A 17,754-nucleotide genomic window follows, 5' to 3' on the forward strand; every position below is an offset into this window, starting at 1 on the left:
TCATGGCTTTGCTCATCTATCTGTGGAGAATTCCCAGTTCTTGGTTGATTACCATTTCTATCTTGTTCTAAAGCCTTCCTGTCTTAGTGGCCAAATGGCTTATTCTTAAGGTAATGACACCAATTTTAATTTTAGCCTAAAAAATTAATAATTGTGTGTGTGTGTGCACGTGTGAACACACAAAAATATGCAGATGTTCTAGTGTCATGAGACTTCTGGGATTGTCTATTTTGTTAAATATATCTCCATTTTAATTCACTTGAATGTGCAATTTAAAAAATGACATTTACTAATGCCTCCTATCTAATGCTATGTGACATAGATATCTTTTTTTTAAAAAGATTTTATTTATTTATTTGTCAGAGAGAGAGAGAGAGAAAGAGCACAAGCAGGGGGAGCTGCAGGCAGAGAGAGAAGCAGGCTTCCCGCTGAGCAAGGGGCCCAATGTGGGACTCGATCCCAGGACCCTGGGATCATGACCTGAGCTGAAGGCAGGTGCTTAACTGACTGAGCCACCCAGGCGTCCCTTGACACAGTGTATCCATACACTATATTGACTATGTATCTATACTTTGCAGTGATTCCTCCCACAACAGTCTGGCTTCTTGTCTTGATACTTCACCAAAACAAAGCAGCTCTTTGAGGTCAATTTCTCCTGGTTTTCCTCCTACCTCTTTGGCCACTCTTCTTGGTTCTCTTTTTAAGTTCACCCTGCACTACCCACCATTAAATGTTGGATTTCTTTAGGGTTTGGTTTTTAAGCCTTCTTCTCATATTGTGCATTCTCAGGTAATGAGCTCATTTATGCTCACTGGTTCATGGCTATAACCTATACATCGATATTTCATACATCCATGCCCTAGTCCAGACCTGTCCTCTGTTTCAGAGAAGTTTATCAAACAGTCCTTAAAACACCTTAAACATACCTCAAAATCCACGTATCTACAGCCAAAGTCATGCTCTTCTCCCTCAAACCTGGTCCTCCTCTGGTATTCCTTCTCTCTGTGAATGGTATTACCAGTCATTCAGTTTTGCAGCTCAAATCTGGGAGTCATCTTTGCGACTCCTCTCTCTTGCATCACATATATTCAATCCATTATCCTGTCCTGTCAAGTTTATCTCACACATCTCTCCAATATGTTGATTCCCCCCCCATCTCCATCAGCAGCATCTTAATTTGTGTTATCATCATCTCTGTTTGGAGTACTGTAATAGTTTCTAGTTGTCTCCACATCTACTATTGTCTCCTGATTCATCCTTACAACTGCCAGAGTAATTTTTTTGAATCAGAAATCTAAACACATTATATCCCTGCTTCAAACATGTCAATGGCCTCTCATTCCTTCTTTGTTAAAGACCTAATTTTTTTTTAAGTGACCCTGAGATCACGACCCTGAGATCAAGATCTGAGCTGAGATCAAGAGTCTGCATGCTTAACCGACTGAGCCACCCAGGTGCCCCAAAGACCCACATTTTTAACAAAGTCTAGAGTGTTCCTCATAGAGTGGCTTCTATCTGTTTCATACTCCCTCTCATACCTGGCTCTTGCTTTTTTTTTTTTTTAAGATTTTATTTATTTATTTTTGACAGAGAGAGACACAGTGAGAGAGGGAACACAAGCAGGGGGAGTTGGAGAGGGAGAATAGGGCTCCTGTGTGCGGGGCTTGATCCCAGAACCCTGGGATCACGACTTGAGCCAAAGGTAGATGCTTAACGACTGAACCACTCAGGTGCCCCTCATATCTGGCTCTTGTTACACTGGCTTGTAACAAGACATTTGGTTCCTTGATTTTACCACATTCCTTCCTGCCATGTGAGATTTTTACATGTTCCTCTTTCTGCCTATGCTGTTAGTTCCCCATCCTTTAGACTCATTAGATTATATTTCTCCTTTATATCTTAGCTCAACTATTATAACTTACCAGTTATAAGTTAGGTCAGATTTTATAAGTTCTCATAGAGCCATGAATCTATTTTTTAAGCTCTCCTTTTATTAGCACTTAAATTTGAATAATATCTTTAGTTGAATATGTTTTCTTCTCATCTAGAGTACTAGAGCATCTAAATTCTGTGAGGTGAGGGGCTGTTTTTACTTCCTTCTTTTATTTTTATTTTTACGTTTTAGAGAGGGAGGAAAGGAGGGGCAGAAGGAGAGAGAGAATCTTTTTTTTTTTTTTTTTAAGATTTTACTTATTTGACAGAGACACAGCGAGAGAGGGAACACAAGCAGGGGGAGTGGGAGAGGAAGAAGCAGGCTTCTTGCCGAGCAGGGAGCCCCATGTGGGGCTCAAACCCAGGACCCTGGGATCATGACCTGAGCCGAAGGCAGGCACTTAACGACTGAGCCACCCAGGTGCCCCGGAGAGAGAGAATCTTAAGCAGGCTCCATGCTCAGTGTGGAGCCTGACGTGGGGCTTGATTTCACAACCCTGAGACTGTGACCTGAACCAAAATCAAGAGCCAGATGCTCATGAGCCACCCAGACGCCCCTATTTTTACTTCTCATGATATCACCAGCATTTAGTTTATCTGCCACATAGTAGGAGAATGAATGAAAGAATGAATAAGTAGCATTTAAGCTGTGATAGGAAGGACAAGTAAGAGTTAGCTGAACAGAGATGGGAGGCAAGAACTTTCTAGCCAAATGGAATATCATGTCCAAAGACCTGAAAACAAGGGAGAGCTCCCAGATGTTCAAGTAGAAAACATTTTTGTTGAGATCAATGGAGAGAGGGTATGAGGGGGGCAGGCAAACGCCAAACCGTAAGTGGCTTTTTTAAGCCATGGTAAGAATTATAGACTGTATTCTCCTGTGGACAACAGGCAGTCTTTGAACGGCTTTAAATAAATGTGAAACAGATCAGTTGACCTGGAAACCAATTATATCAGAAATGGTGGTAGCTAAGATCGGAATGGTAGCACTGGGAATGAAAATTAGTAGGTAGATTTAAGAAATATTTAGACCAGCATCTATCGAACTGTAGGTCATAAGCAGTGGCATGCTGGAGATGGTCAGGAGAGCTGATTGTTACATCTTTGGGATGTTTGCAAGCTCTTTGGTTGGTAGCTTAAATTCACCCATCGTGGGTGTATTTACATCAAAGACTCAAACGCTACACATCAGACTCCCCCTTCCTCACCTCCAGAAGAGCTGGTTGTTAAACATTTGCCAGTAATCCATTGGCTACTAGCATTTTAAAAAGCAGCGCCAGCAGAAAACACAATAGAAGATATCAGAAAACTTTGCATAAAATGATGATAAAAATTGCTTTGTGAAACTTGTTTCACTTTTGTGTGTGTGTGTGTGTGTGTGTGTGCATGTGTGCATGCACATACATGCTGGCATGATGCAAGAGATGTTTCTTTCACTGACAGTAAAATAAATCTGAAAGAAACTGATTTAGAAAATAGAATTAAGAGAACTTGGTGATTGATTGGATTTAGGCAGTGAGGGAACTGAGATGAGTTAAGGATGAATCATAGATTCCTGGCTTGATTAACTGGGTGGAGAGTGCTGCCATTTCCTGAGATAGGGAATGCCATAAGGGAGCCCGTTTGAGGGGATGACGAGTTCAGTTTGGACATGTTGAGTTTGCAGTGTCTGTAAGAGATCCAAGGGGAGGTTTCCTGAAGGCAATTACATGGGTTTGGACTGTAGAGAAAGGACTAATGTGGCAATACAGATATAGGGTTCCTTGGCCAAAAGATGGTGGTTGGAGCCATCAGCACAAGTTGAGATCACCCAGGTAGAGTATAAGGCATGAGGGGTCCAAGAGAGATACCTGGAAAAGATCAAGATCTAAGGGGTAGTTTGAGGAGAATGAGGCTAAGAAGCAGACCAAAAAAATGAAAAGAAAAAAGAGCTATTGACAGGAAGGAAGACAGAGAAGTACAGTGTCTTGCAGGCAGGGATCAAGTGGGAAAAGGAGAGACTAGACGACATCTAGTAGCACAGTCTATCTGAGAATTGAGAAAAATTAGAAAACTGACTTTCCTACTATAGAGTAGAAGCAAGAAAATTTTCAGATTCCAAGTGGTATGTGTCTCATTCAAATCTCTTTTGGATTTTGACTGGGTACACATGACAAATAGTAAAGAAAAATTGCCCTTGTTAAGCTCAGTAGCTCTTATGCCACCTAGCCAAATTTCATCCCATCCCATAAATCATGAGTTGTGGTGATCACTGGAGCCCTTGAGGAGATGTAGGGAGGAAGACATATCATTTTCCCTTTTCTGCCGCTGTTGCCCTTATTTATCCTGGAGAGACACATGTACCTACATCTCTTATCACTGATGATCTTCCAATTCTTAAGATTATTTTATTATTATTATTTTTAAAGATTTTATTTATTTGTTAGAGAGAGAGAGCGTGGGTGAGAGAGAGAGTGAGCAAGGGTACAAGCAGGGGGAGCTGCAGGCAGAGGGAGAAGCAGGCTCCCCGCTGAGCAAGGAGCCTGATGTGGGACTCGATCCCAGGACACTGGGATCATGACCTGAGCCGAAGGCAGACACTTAACTGACTGAGCCACCCAGGCGTCCCAAGATTAGTTTATTTTTTAAAAGGATTTAAAAATTGCTTTTGTTATTCACATTTAGATAAGGAGCTAGGCTATTCAACAGCTGGGCTATTGCTCATAAGACACATAGGACACAGACTCATGCAAAAACAGCTAATGGCTAACGTCATTGAATTCTCAATGACAGGCACTGTACTAAATGTTCTACATAAGCGACTCTTTGGGGAAGGTGTTATATTATTACCATTTTGCAGGCGAGGACACTGAAGCCCTGAGAGGTTCAGTAAGTGGAGAAGCAGGGATACACATCTCAGCAGTCTGGCTCTCAGCCTATAGGCTGGCCTCCTCCAGAGCTCTGAAGAATAGGAAGTGATGGATGGTAACAGGGTTCTGGACAGCTTTTAATGTGCTCAGAATCAAAAAGTGATCCAAGTATGAAATCTCTGTGTAAATTTTTTCCTTTTTTCCCCACTGACTATAAAAGTTATGGAAAATGTGTCAGATATAGAAATGTTGCAAAATGTAAGATAAATCAGTTTTGGTGAAGTTTTAACACAAGATTGAGTCTCTTATAAAACTCAAGAGTCAGATTTTACAGCTTCCTGAGAGGGGAGAAAACCACTGCAAGGATAACGTAATAAACCCTTCCTTCAGAAAAGGCACTGACTTACCTCTTAAGAAAGAGTCACATCATATGTGCATTTAGCCTACTGAAATTCACTATGCTGCTTGGCAGGCAGTGAGCATGTGCCCCAGGGTGGGGCAAGATAAGGGATGTGCATTGCATCAGCTCTGTGTGTCTCGCATGGTACTTCCAACCTGATGCTTCTGAAGGACTTCCCAAGGGCAGTTTTAACTTTTGGTTTTCAAAATGCTGACTTTAGAAGTGGCCCTCTTTTTAGATCTAATTGTCTCAATTTTGGAAAATATAAAGGCCCCTTAGACCATCTCCTGACTATTGATTGCAAGGAGATTCGTTCTCATGACATTTTTAAGAATCTAGAATTCTGTTGGAGTTTTCTGGAGTTTGTGCACTCATTCATTTATTCAACAAACACTTCTTGAATCCCTTCTGTGTGCCAGGTGTGGTAAGCAGCAGTAGGGATGCAAAGGCGTGCCATTGAGGAGATCATGGTGCAGAGGGCTGCCAAGATTCTCACTGCAATGGCTGTGGGCCCCAGGGAATATGACAAAAGATATCTGCCTAGGTGGGAACAGGGCTCTGGAAACAGGTCTCAAAAAGTTCTCTATGGTGATGTGTACAGTGGTGCTAGAGAATTAATGCATCAGTTCATAGGCAAATACCACATGGAGGGATCCCATCTGAAGCAGTGTTGAAATATCCTCTAGCTCAGTTACAGAGATAATTTTAGAAGTTATAGATATAATTATGTAACTCTTCATTTACTGTGGGTTTAATAGAGTATTCTTCAAGATAATCTTTTAAGGTACAATCATAATTTACAATTTATCAGTGTCTTTCCAATTTTCTCATTGGAGCTAGCCCAAATTGACATACATGGGAGGTAGCTAGACATGAGGCCAGCTTTATGAGTGTGTACCTTATGCAGTCACATGTGGCCCTGGGCTCAGAAGGGCCCTACATTTGGTTTAATGCTCTGCTTCACTATCTTAAAATTCTTAATAATTTTTGAACCAGGGGCTCCAAATTTTTATTTTGCGCTGTGCCCCACAAATTATGGAGCTGGTCCTGTCTAGTAGCTGTACCATCCATACTTTGGATCAACTTCCAGCTTTTCCACAGAGTAGTTAGGTCACCTTGAATATTATTTAACTTTAGGAGCCTCAGTTTCTCTCTGCTAAAGGGGTATAAAGAATGCTGCCTATCTTAGAGATATACTCATCAGATAATGTGCAGTTATTAGCACAGTCAACTTAGGTTAGATAAAAAGCAAGCAAACAAGACAAACAAAATCTTCCCATTGCTTCTCCTTATGCAGAAATATATACTTTTTCTCTACTTCTCACAAAGATATTTTCAAGGTTACAAGTCCCTCCACCCATCCTTGGGGAAAAGGCAAATTGTGCATGCCTCCCAGAATGAATTCCTGTAATGAGGTAATGAGGAAATGTGTTTTCTTCCTGATTGTAAATCACAAATATCAGAGTAATTTATTCACACAGGCAGGCCAATAGTCTACTTCAGAATATTTTCTCCCAACACATTTCCTGGCACAAGTCTAAAATCTGGTTTCATATTATTTGCTTCCTTTGAGTCCTGCTTTCTACAGCCTCCCTGGTCTTATGGTGATGTTTCCTCAGAGAGAACTCAATTCATAAAATTCATGACTGATTTTGCTTAACTTTATTTGGACCTTCTTAAAGTATATAGATGCCAAACATCAAGTTAACACATTGAACATTGTAGGAAACATGTGTCCTTTCTAGAAAGAGGTGGGGACTGTGGTCAGCAAGAAACTCTTATGACCTGGGCAAATCATCAGAGTTGGCTGTGGTAGTGAGAAACCCATGCACTTAAACTGCTAGCTCTGGAAGGGGAAGAGGAACACCCTAAATCCCACATTGGAAAATCATAATTTTCCATATTTTGCAGAAATGATCTCTAGTGTCTCTCTAGCACATTTTGTGCTTCTCCTTCTAGTAGATTCTTATTTTTAGGACTGCAATGTTCTCATTATCCCTGCCATGATTACATCTTCCTTGATCCTGCCACCTCCTGGAACTACCAATCTCTCTCTCTTTCTAATTGCCAACCTTCTTTAATAAATAGCAAATTTCTAGACATCTCTTGAGCTCTTGCTTTGTGCCAGTGCCCAGTCTCAAATTGCAGAAAGGCCATCTCTGTATTATTTGTCACATCTGTCCTCTGTGTGCTTCTTCCATAACTGTTAAATGTTTCTTTTTTCATTCAATAAATAATGAACCAGTGTCTGGAATGTGTCAGACACATAAATATAGCAGTATGTAAAGTAGATGTGGTCCTGCCCTTGTGACAGGGTTTCCAGTATAACAGAAATACAGACATTAGATGACATCGTAGTATTATGCCCTCGCTAGTGCAAGGGAGGGGTGGGAGGGCCAGCTATTATTATTTCTTCAAGCTGAGTTGTAGTGTTCATTTTTCAACTTCATTTTAATTTTTATCAAAATTAAAACATCAAAAGCTCTAGAAAGTTTATATTAAAAGGCAGAAAGTCACTGCCATACCCAACTTTAGGTAGCCGTTAGTCTCTTTCCTATACCCTGTCCAGATCCCCAGAGGAAGCCATATTCCACAGTTTCAGCTGTTTCTTTAGCTTTTATACCTATATTTCTTAAAAATAGCCACATATTGCCAATATTCTTGATTTATCAACTTTAGATAGTATCTTCTGATTCCTAACATGAAAGATATGGGTTCAGCCATCTTACAACTCCTCCCCTCCTTTTTTCTTATCTTTTATCCACCAAATATATTGAGATTATATTTACTTTTATTATGCTTTTAGTGTTGTATCTAAAAACTCCACCAAACCCAAATTCCTTGTTTTCTTCTGGAAGTTTATAGCATTGAGCCTGACAGTTAGGGTTATGACACATTTTGAGTTAATTTTTGTGAAAGGTATAAGGTTTGTATCCAGACTGTTTTTTCATATGGACTTTCAATTGTTCCAGTACCATTTTTGAAAAGTTATCCTTTATTCATTGAATTGCCTTTGCTCCTTTGTCAAATATCAGTAGACTATGTTTATGTGGATCCATTTCGGGGCTCTCTATTCTCTCTGCCTATTCTTTCCCCAGGATCCCATTGACTTGATTACTGTAGCTTTATAGTAAGTCTTGATGTCAGGTAGTATCAGTTCTCCAATTTTCTTTTTCTTCAACATTGAGTTGGCTATTCTGTGTCCTTTGCCTTTCAACATAAACTTTAGAATTGGTTTGTTAAGATCCACAAAGTAATTTGCTGGGATTTTGATTGGACTTGTGTTGAATCTGTAGATCAAGCTGATAAGAATTAACATCATAACAATATTGGGTTTCTCAATCCATGAATATAGATAGACTCCCTCTCCACTTATTTACATCTTATTTCTTTCATTAGAGTTCTACAGTTTTTGCATATAGATCTTGTACACATTTGTTAGATTTATATCTAAGTATTTCATTTTTTTGTGCTATTGTAAATGATATTGTTTTCCATTCAGGTACTACTTGTCCATTGCTCGTATGTAAGAAATCAATTTATTTTTGTATATGAACCTTGTATCCAGTGACTAATTAGTCCAAGAGGGTTTTTTTTTTGTTAATTCTTTGGAATTGTCTACATAGATAATCGTGTGATCTGTGAACAAAGACAGTTTTATTCTTTCCTCTTAATCTGTATATAACTTTTACTTTTCTTTCTTGTCTTATTGTATTGGCTAGGACTTCCCATATGATATTGAATACAAATGGTGATAGAGGACATCCTTGCTTTGTTCTCAGTCTTAAGGATAAAGCATCCAGTTTTTTACCATTAAGTATGACGTTAGCTGTAGTTTTTTTAAATAGATGTTCTTTACCAATTTGAGGAAGTTCTTCTCTATTCATACTTTGCTGAGTCTTCTTCTTCTTTTTTTTTAAGATTTTATTTATTTATTTGGGAAAGAGAGAGCATGCTTGAGAGGAGAGGGGGCAGAGGGGAGAGGGAGAAGCAGGCTCCCCGCTGAGCAAGGAGCCCGATGTAGGGCTCGATCCCAGAATCCTGGGATCATGACCTCAGCCAAAGGTAGACACTTAACTGACTGAGCCACGCAAGTGCCCCAAGTTTTCTTTTTTTAAAAAAATCATGAATGGGTGTTGGACTTCGTCAAATTACTTTTCTGCATCTATTAATATGGTCATATTATTTTTCTTCTTCAGTCTATTGATGTGGTGGATTACACTAATTGATTTTTGAATGTTGACTGGCTTTGCATGCCTAGAAAAAATTCCACTTGGTCTTGGTGAGTAATTTTTTTTATACATTGTTGGATTGGACTTGCTAATATTTTTTTGGGGGGGATGCCACTTTATATTTCATTTTCTTTTTTGAATTTTTTATTCAAACTCAATTTAGTTAACATATAGTGTATTATTAGTTTCAGGGATAGAATTTAGTGATTCATCGGTTGCATATAACACCCAGTGCTCATTACATCAAGTGCCCTCTTTAATGCCCATCACCCAGTTATGACATCCGCCCACCCACCTCCCTTCCAGCAACCCTGTTTGTTTCCTATAGTTAAGAGTCTCTTATGATTTGCATCCCTCTTTATTTTTATCTTATTTTATTTTTCCTGCCCTTCCCCTATATTCATCTTTTTGTTTCTTAAATTCCACAGATGAATGAAATCATATGGTATTGTCTTTCTCTGAGTGACTTATTTCACTAAGCATACTACCCTCTAGTTCCATCTGTGTCACTGCAAATGGCAAAATTTCATTCTTTTTGATGGATAAGTAATATTCCATTCCATAATACTCCACATAATATTCCATATATATATATATATATATACCACATCTTCTTTATCCATTCAACTGTCAATGAACATCTGAACTCTTTCCATAGTTTGGCTATTGTGGACATTGCTGCTATAAATATTGGGGTGCATGTGCCCCTTTGAATCACTATCCTTTGGATAAATAGCTAGTAGTGTAATTGCTGGGTTGTAGGGTAGTTCTATTTTTAACTTCCTGAGAATCTCCATACTGTTTTCCTGAGTGGCTGCACCAGTTTGCATTCCCACCAACAGTGTAAGTGTGTTCTCCTTTCTCCACATCCTTACCAACATCTATTGTTTCCTGAATTGTTAATTTTTAGCCATTCTGACTGGTGTGAGAGGCTATATCATTGTGGTTTTTGATTTGTATTTCCCTGATGCCAAGTGATGTTGAGCATTTTTTTCATGTGTCTGTTGGCCATCTATATGTGTTCTTTGGAGAAATGTCTGTTCATGTCTTCTGCCCATTTCTTGATCGGATTTTTTGTTTTTTGGGTGTTGAGTTTGGTAAGTTCTTTATAGATTTGGATACTAGCCCTTTATCTGATATGTCATTTGAAAATATCTTCTCCCATTCTGTAGGTTACCTTTTAGTTTTGTTGATGTTTCCTTTGCTGTGCAAAAGTTTTTTGTCTTGATGAAGTCCCAATAGTTCATTTTTACTTTTGTTTCCCTTGGCTCTGGAGGCATGTCTAGCAAGAAGTTGCTGCAGCCGAGGTCAGAGGTTGCTGCCTGTGTTCTCCTCTAGGATTTTGATGGATTCCTATCTCACATTTGAGTCTTTCATCCATTTTGAGTCTATTTTTGTGTATGGTGTAAGAAAGTAGTCCAGTTTCATTTGTCTGCATGTGGCTGTCCGATTTTTCCAACACCATTTGTTTAAGAGACTTTTTTTCCATTGGATATTCTTTCCTGCTTTGTCAAAGATTATTGACCATAGAGTTGAGGGTCCATTTCTGGGTTCTCTATTCTGTTCTGTTAACCTATGGATCTATCTGTTTTTGTGCCAGTACCATACTGTCTTGATTACAGCTTTGTGATACAGCTTGAAGTTCAGAATTGTGATCCCTCCAGCTTTGGTTTTCCTTTTCAACATTCCTTTGGTATTTGGGGTCTTTTCTGGTTCCATACAAATTTTCATTTTAACAATATTTGTTCTTCCAATCCATGGGCATGGAATGTTTTTCCATTTATTTGTGTCATCCTCAATTTCTTTCATAAGTGTTCTATAGTTTTCAGAGTACAGTACAGTACAGTACAGTACCTTTGGTTAGGTTTATTCCTAGGTATCTTATGGGTTTTGGTGCAACTGTAAATGGGATTGATTCCTTGATTTCTCTTTCTGCTGTTTCATTGTTATTTTATAGAAATGCAATAGACTTCTGGGCATTGATTTTATATCTTGCCACTTTGCTGAATTCCTGTATGAGTTCTAGCAATTTTTTGGTGGAGTTTTTTGGGTTTTCTACATAGCATATCATGTTGTCTATGAAGAATGAAAGCTTGATTTCTTCTTTGCCAGTTTGGATGCTTATTTCTTTTTGTTGTCTGATTGCTGAGGCTAGGACTTCCAGTATTATGTTGAACAACAGTGGTGAGAGTGGATATCCCTGTCGTGTTCCTGATCTTACGGAAAAAGCTCTTAGTTTTTTCCTGTTGAGGATGATATTTGTTGTGGGTCTTTTATATATGGCTTTTATGATGTTAAGGTATATTCCCTCTATCCCTACATGGTGGAGGGTTTTTATCAAGAAAGGATGCTGTGTTGTGTCAAATGTTTTTTTCACACCTATTGAGAGGATCATATGGTTCTTACTTTTATTAATGTGGTGTATCAGTTGATTGATTTGCAGATGTTGAACCACGCCTGAAGCCCAGGAATAAATCCCACGTTGTGGTGGATAATCCTTTTAAAGTACTGTTGGATCCTATTAGCTAGTATCTTGGTGAGATTTTTGCTTCCAGGTTTATCAGGGATATTGGTCCTTAATTCTCCTTTTTAGTGGGGTCTTTGTCTGGTTTGGGATCAAAACCCAAATGTTTTTGCTGGCCTCATAGAATGAGTTTGGAAGTTTTCCCTCCATTTCCATTTTTTGGAACAGTTTTAGAAGAATAGGTATTAATTCTTCTTTAAATGTTTGGTAGAATTCCCCTGGGAAGACACCTGGCCTTGGATTCTTGTTCGTTGGGAGATTTTTGATTACTGATTCAATTTCTTTGCTGGTTATGGGTCTGTTCAGGTTTTCTCTTTCTTTCTGTTTCAGTTTTTGTAGTTTTTATGTTTCTAGGAATTTATCCATTTCTTCACATTGCCTTATTTGTTGCATATAATCACCCATAATATTCTCTTATAATTGTTTGTATTTCTGTGGTGTTGGTTGTGATCTGTCCTCTTTCATTCATTATTTTATTTATTTGGGTCCTCTCTCTCTTTTTTTTTTTGATAAGTGTGACTAGGGGTTTATCAATTTTGTTAATTCTTTCAAAAAACCAGCTCCTAGTGATCTCCTCTACTGTTTTTTTTTTAATTTCTATATTATTGATTTCTGCTCTAATCTTTATTATTTCCCTTCTCCTGCTGGGTTTAGGCTTTGTTTGCTCTTCTTTTTCCAGCTCTTTTAGATGTAAGGTTACATTGTGTATTTGAGACTTTTCTTGCTTCTTGAGGAAGGCCTGTATTGCTATATACTTCCCTCTTAGGACTGCCTTTGCTGCATCCCAAAGGTTTTGAACTGTTGTGTTTCCATTTTCATTTGCTTCCATGTATTTTTTAATTCTTCTTTAATTTCCTGATTGACCCATTCATTCTTTAGTAGGATGCTCTTTAACCTCCACGTATTTGTGGTCCTTCTAATTTTTTCCTTATGGTTGACATCAAGTTTCATAGCATTGTGGTTTGAAAATATGCATGGTATGATCTCAATCTTTTTGTACCAGTTGAGACCTGATTTGTGACCCAGTATGTGATCTACTCTGGAGAATGTTCTATATGCACTCTAAAAGAATGTGTATTCTGTTACTTTAGGATGAAATGCCTGAATATATCTGTTAAGTCCATCTGGTCCAGTGTCTCATTCAAAGCCCTGTTTCCTTGATCTTCTGCTTATATGGTCTGTCCATTGCTGTGAGTGGGGTGTTAAATTTCCCTACTATTATTGTATTATTATCAATGAGTTTCTTTAATTTTATTATTAATTGATTTTTATATTTGGCTGCTCCCAATTTATGGGCATAAATATTTACAATTGTTAGATCTTCTTGTTGAATAATACCTCTTCGTTATGCTATAGTGTCCTTCTTCATCTCTTATTACAGTCTTTGGTTTAAAATCTACTTTGTCTGATATAATGCTGGCTACTCCAGCTTTCTTTTATGTCTATTTACATGGTAAATTGTTTCCCACCCCCTCACTTTCAATCTAGAGGTGTCTTTGGGTCTAAAATAAGTCTCTTGTAAGCAGCATATTGATAGGTCTTCTTTTTTTTTTAATCCATTCTGATATCCTGTATCTTCTGATTGGAGCATTTATAGTCCATTTACACTTAGAGTATTTATTGAAAGATATGAATTTAATGCTATTGTATTACTTGTAAAGTCGCTTCCTGTAGATATTGTCTGTTCTTTGTTACTTTTGGTCTCTCTCTCTGCTCAGAGTTCTCTTTAATATTTCTTGCAGAGCTGGTTTAGTGTTCATGAATTCTTTTAGTTTTTGTTTGTCTTGGAAACTCTTCATCTCTCCCCCTATTCTGAATGACAGCCTTGCTGGATAAAGTTTTCTTGGCTGCATGCTTTTTTCCATTTAGCATGTTGAATATATCATGCCAGTCTTTTTTGGCCTGCCAGGTCTCTGTGGACAGGTCTGCTGCCAGCCTTATGTATCTACTCTTGTAGGTTAAGGACCTCTTGTCCCAAACTGCTTTCAGGATTTTCTCTTTATCTTTGTAATTTGCAAGTTTCACTATAATATGTTAGGTGTTGATCTATTTTTGTTGATTTTGAGGGGAGTTCTCTGTGCTTCTTGGACTTGAATGCCTGTTTCCTTCCCCAGATTAGGTAAGTTCTGTTATAATTTGTTCAAATAAACCTTCTGCTCCCTTTTCCCGCTCTTCTTCTTCTGGGACTCCTATAATATGGATTTTTTTTTGCCTTATGGAATTATTGAGTTCCCTAAATCTACCTTCGTGATTTAATAGTTTTCTTTCTTTCTTCTTTTCAGCTTCATTATTTTCCATAATTTTATCTTCTATATCACTTATTCACTCTTCTGTTTTGTTCATCCTTGTTTTTATGGACTCCACTTGGGACTGCATCTCGGTTTTAGCACTTTAAATTTCAGCCTGACGAGATTTTAGTTCTTTTATCTCCATAATAAAGGATTCTCTAGTGTCTTCTATACTTTTTTCAAGTCCAGCTAGTATCTTTATAATCATTGTTTTAAATTCTAGTTCAGACACCTGACTTATATCCATATTGATTAAATCCCTGGTTGTGAGTGCTACCTCCTGTTCTTTCTTTTGGGGTGAATTTTTCCATCTCATCATTTTGTCCAGAAAAGAAAGGAAGAAAGAAAAAGAAAACAACAACAACAACAATAGAAACTTCAGGAAGTGTTTATCTAGTGTGTGCTGTATACACTCTGTTATTGTGTTTTGGCTGCTTTTCCCCACTGTTCCATCATTACAGAGCTCCTCCTTGCTTGCAGTGGGGAGTGTCTGGACTTTTAACTAGGTGTGCTTTGACTTGTTCGTTAAGATAAACCTGGAAAAGAAAAAAAAAAACCCTGATCCAAGACAAGAGAAAAGGAAAAGAACCAAAATGCAAACAAACAGATAAACAAAAAACCATATGCTTGATTCCAAAGAATAAGACAGAAAGAAGGAAAAAAGAGTAAAGAAAGAAGGGAAAAAGAAATAAGAAGCCTCATCTGAAAAACAAGAAAAGGAAACCAATCAACCAACCAACAAATGAACAAAAAATTATAAGCCTGATACAAAAAAAAAAGAGAAAGAGAAAAGAAAAATAAAGAAAAAATATAAAATAAAAGATTAAAAAATAGGGGTGCCTGGGTGGCTCAGTAAGTTAAGGTTCTGTCTTCGGCTCAGGTCATGATCTCAAGGTCCTGGGATCGAGCCCCACACCAGGCTCTCTGCTCAGTGGGGAGCCTGCTTCTCCCTCTCCCTCTGCCCCTGCTTGTGTTCCTCTTTTGCTGTGTCTCTCTCTGCCAAATAAAATCTTTTTAAAAAAAGATAAAAAAGAAGAAATAGAAAAATAAAAAATTTAAAATGTTAAGAAGTAAAAAGAGAAAGAAGCAAGCCTGGTCCTACTTCCACCAGAAGCTGACATTTTAGAGCAATCTTTAAGCAGTAGACTTGGTACCTGTGGGGGGCCTGTGTTGGTCTTCTGAAGGAGAGGCCTGCTGGGCTGGCTCACAAGCTGACTTGTCCTTGTATAGATGTCCCTTCCAGGTGCAGGGGGGCATGAGGTTTAGTGTAGGGGACTCTAGCCTCCACTGTGTCTCTCTCTGAAGTCTGACTGTGCTGGTGGGTGTTGGAGGGTGTGGGGATGGAGGAGGAAGATGGCATTACCTGCTCTCTCATCCCTGGGGAGGGGAATTCCTGGCCACCACTGTTCGGAGGCCCTCACAGAAAAGGGAACTGAGTCCCAAGATTTTGTTAGTACCCTGCCCTTAACCTGTCTGTGTCCAGGCCGTCCACATGCTCAGCACCACAGATCTCCTGTATTTTATCTCCTCTCAGAGGAGAGACTTGTGGTGCACCCAGCACCATCCTGTCCCAGAAAAGCAGTTGCACAGTGTGCACACAGAGGCTAAAGTTTATTGTGATGCACAGCAAAAAGCTGCAACCAGGTTATCTGCCATCTGCATGAGACTTAGTCCCCTACTCCATTCTGTCCCAGAAAAGCAGTCACAAGGAGGGCCTTGAATCTATTGCGGCAGACAGCGAAAAGCAGTAGCCAGGTTCTCTGCAATTTGCACCTGTCTCTGCTCTCTCCCCAGACCTGTCCCAGAAAAACAGCCATTCAGCAAGCACGTGGTGGTTTAGGTCTAATGTGATTCACAGCGAAAAGCTGCTACAAGGTTATCTGCCCTCTGCACACATCTCTGTCCCTGATGTTGAGCACCCTACCCATTGTGCTCTCTCCTGCTCTTTCCTGCTCCATGACGTTGCTCCACAAAAAGGGTTCCCTTCCTTTCGTGGCCCCACAGCTTTCCTCTCCCACAATTCACAGCTCTAAACCTTGCATCTGCCACGTTCTCTCCCTCCAACTGTGCAGATTGTTTTCTTAATCCTCAGCTCCTATTCCTAGTTGTTCAAAATAGTTCGATGTTGATCCAGCTGTGTTCAAGGGACATGGCAAACTCAGGGTCTTAGTACTATTCTGCCATCTTAACTCCTCCCCATTTTGCTAATATTTTTGAGGATTTTTGCATCTATGTTCATGAGAGACATATGTATGTAGGTTTCCTTTTTTGTAATGTCTTTCTCTAGGTTTGATGTTATGGTAATGTTGGCTTCACAGAATCAGTTAGGAGGTGTTCCCTCTGCTACTATATTCTGAAAAAGATTGTGGAGACGTGTCATTTCTTCCTTAAATGTTTGGTAGAATTCACCAGTGAAACCATATGGGCCTGGTGCTTTCTGTTTTGGAAGGTTACTTATAATTGATTCAATTTCTCTAGTAGATATATATGGCCTACTCATATGATCTATTTCTCCTCGAGTGAGTATTGGTCCATTTCATCTACATTATCCATTGGTCCATTGGTCCATTTCATCTAGATTATCAAATTTGTGGGCATGGAGTTGTTCACAATTTTCCTTAATTATTCTTTTAATGTCTATGGCATTAGCAGTGAGAGTCCCCTTCAATTTCTATTAGTAATTTATGTCTTCTCTGTTCTTTTCTTGGTTAGCCTGGCTAGAGCTTAATCAATTTTACTGATCTTTTCAAAGAATTAACTTTTGGTTTTATTTCCTGTGTTCAATTTCATGGACCTCTGCTCTAATTTTTATTATTTCCTTTCTTCTGATTGCTTTTAGTTAAATTGCTCTTTTTTTCTCTAGCCTCCTAAAGTGGAAACTTAGATGACTGGTTTTAGATCTATTTTTTTTCTAATATATGCATCTAATGTTCTAAATTAACTTCTAAGCACTGCTTTCTCTGAATCCTACAAATTTTGATAACTTAAATTTTCATTTTTTTTTCAGTTCATAATATTTTAAATTTATCTTAACACTTGTTCTTTGGCAATGTGTTATTTTTTTTTAAGATTTTATTTATTTATTTGAGAGAGAATGAGAGATAGAGAGCACGAGAGGGAAGAGGGTCAGAGGGAGAAGCAGACTCCCTGCCGAGCAGGGAGCCCGATGTGGGACTCGATCCCAGGACTCCAGGATCATGACCTGAGCCGAAGGCAGTCGCCCAACCAACTGAGCCACCCAGGCGCCCGGCAATGTGTTATTTATTAGTGTGTTAGTTAATCTCCAAATATTTTGAGATTTTCTAGCTATCTGTTACCGATTTGTAGTTTATTTTATTTATTTATTATTTATTTTTATTTTTTTTGAGAGAGAGAATCTTAAGCAGGCTCCACAGCCAGCGCAGAGCCTGACCTGGGGCTTGATCTCACCACCCTGAGATCATGATCTGAGCTGAAATCAAGAGTCAGCTGCTTAACTGACTGAACCATGCAGGTGCACCTTGATTTGTAGCTTAATTCCATTCTGGAC

At 38.8% G+C, this 17,754-nt stretch overlaps 1 protein-coding gene and 1 long non-coding RNA gene across 4 annotated transcripts in view; one reads left to right on the top strand and one right to left on the bottom strand.

Annotated features, from left to right (window-relative positions):
- The window catches only part of LOC113927021, a 51,237-nt gene that overhangs the window by 14,775 nt on the left and 18,708 nt on the right, over positions 1-17,754 (top strand). The gene's annotated exons all lie outside the window — the stretch shown is intronic.
- AIG1 (androgen induced 1) overlaps positions 1-17,754 on the bottom strand; it is a 247,455-nt gene that overhangs the window by 11,920 nt on the left and 217,781 nt on the right. The window contains exon 5 of one of the 3 annotated variants that reach the window (XM_027602544.2): positions 984-1,002. The exons of the other annotated variants lie outside the window; for them this stretch is intronic. Within the exon in view, the coding sequence (XP_027458345.1) occupies position 1,002 (1 nt within the window). The 3' untranslated portion in view covers positions 984-1,001. Of the gene's footprint in view, positions 1-983; positions 1,003-17,754 lie in introns of those variants that run through there. 3 annotated transcript variants of the gene reach the window in all.

Source organism: Zalophus californianus, chromosome 7, assembly GCF_009762305.2.
Source record: "Zalophus californianus isolate mZalCal1 chromosome 7, mZalCal1.pri.v2, whole genome shotgun sequence".
Classification (NCBI taxonomy): domain Eukaryota; kingdom Metazoa; phylum Chordata; class Mammalia; order Carnivora; family Otariidae; genus Zalophus; species Zalophus californianus.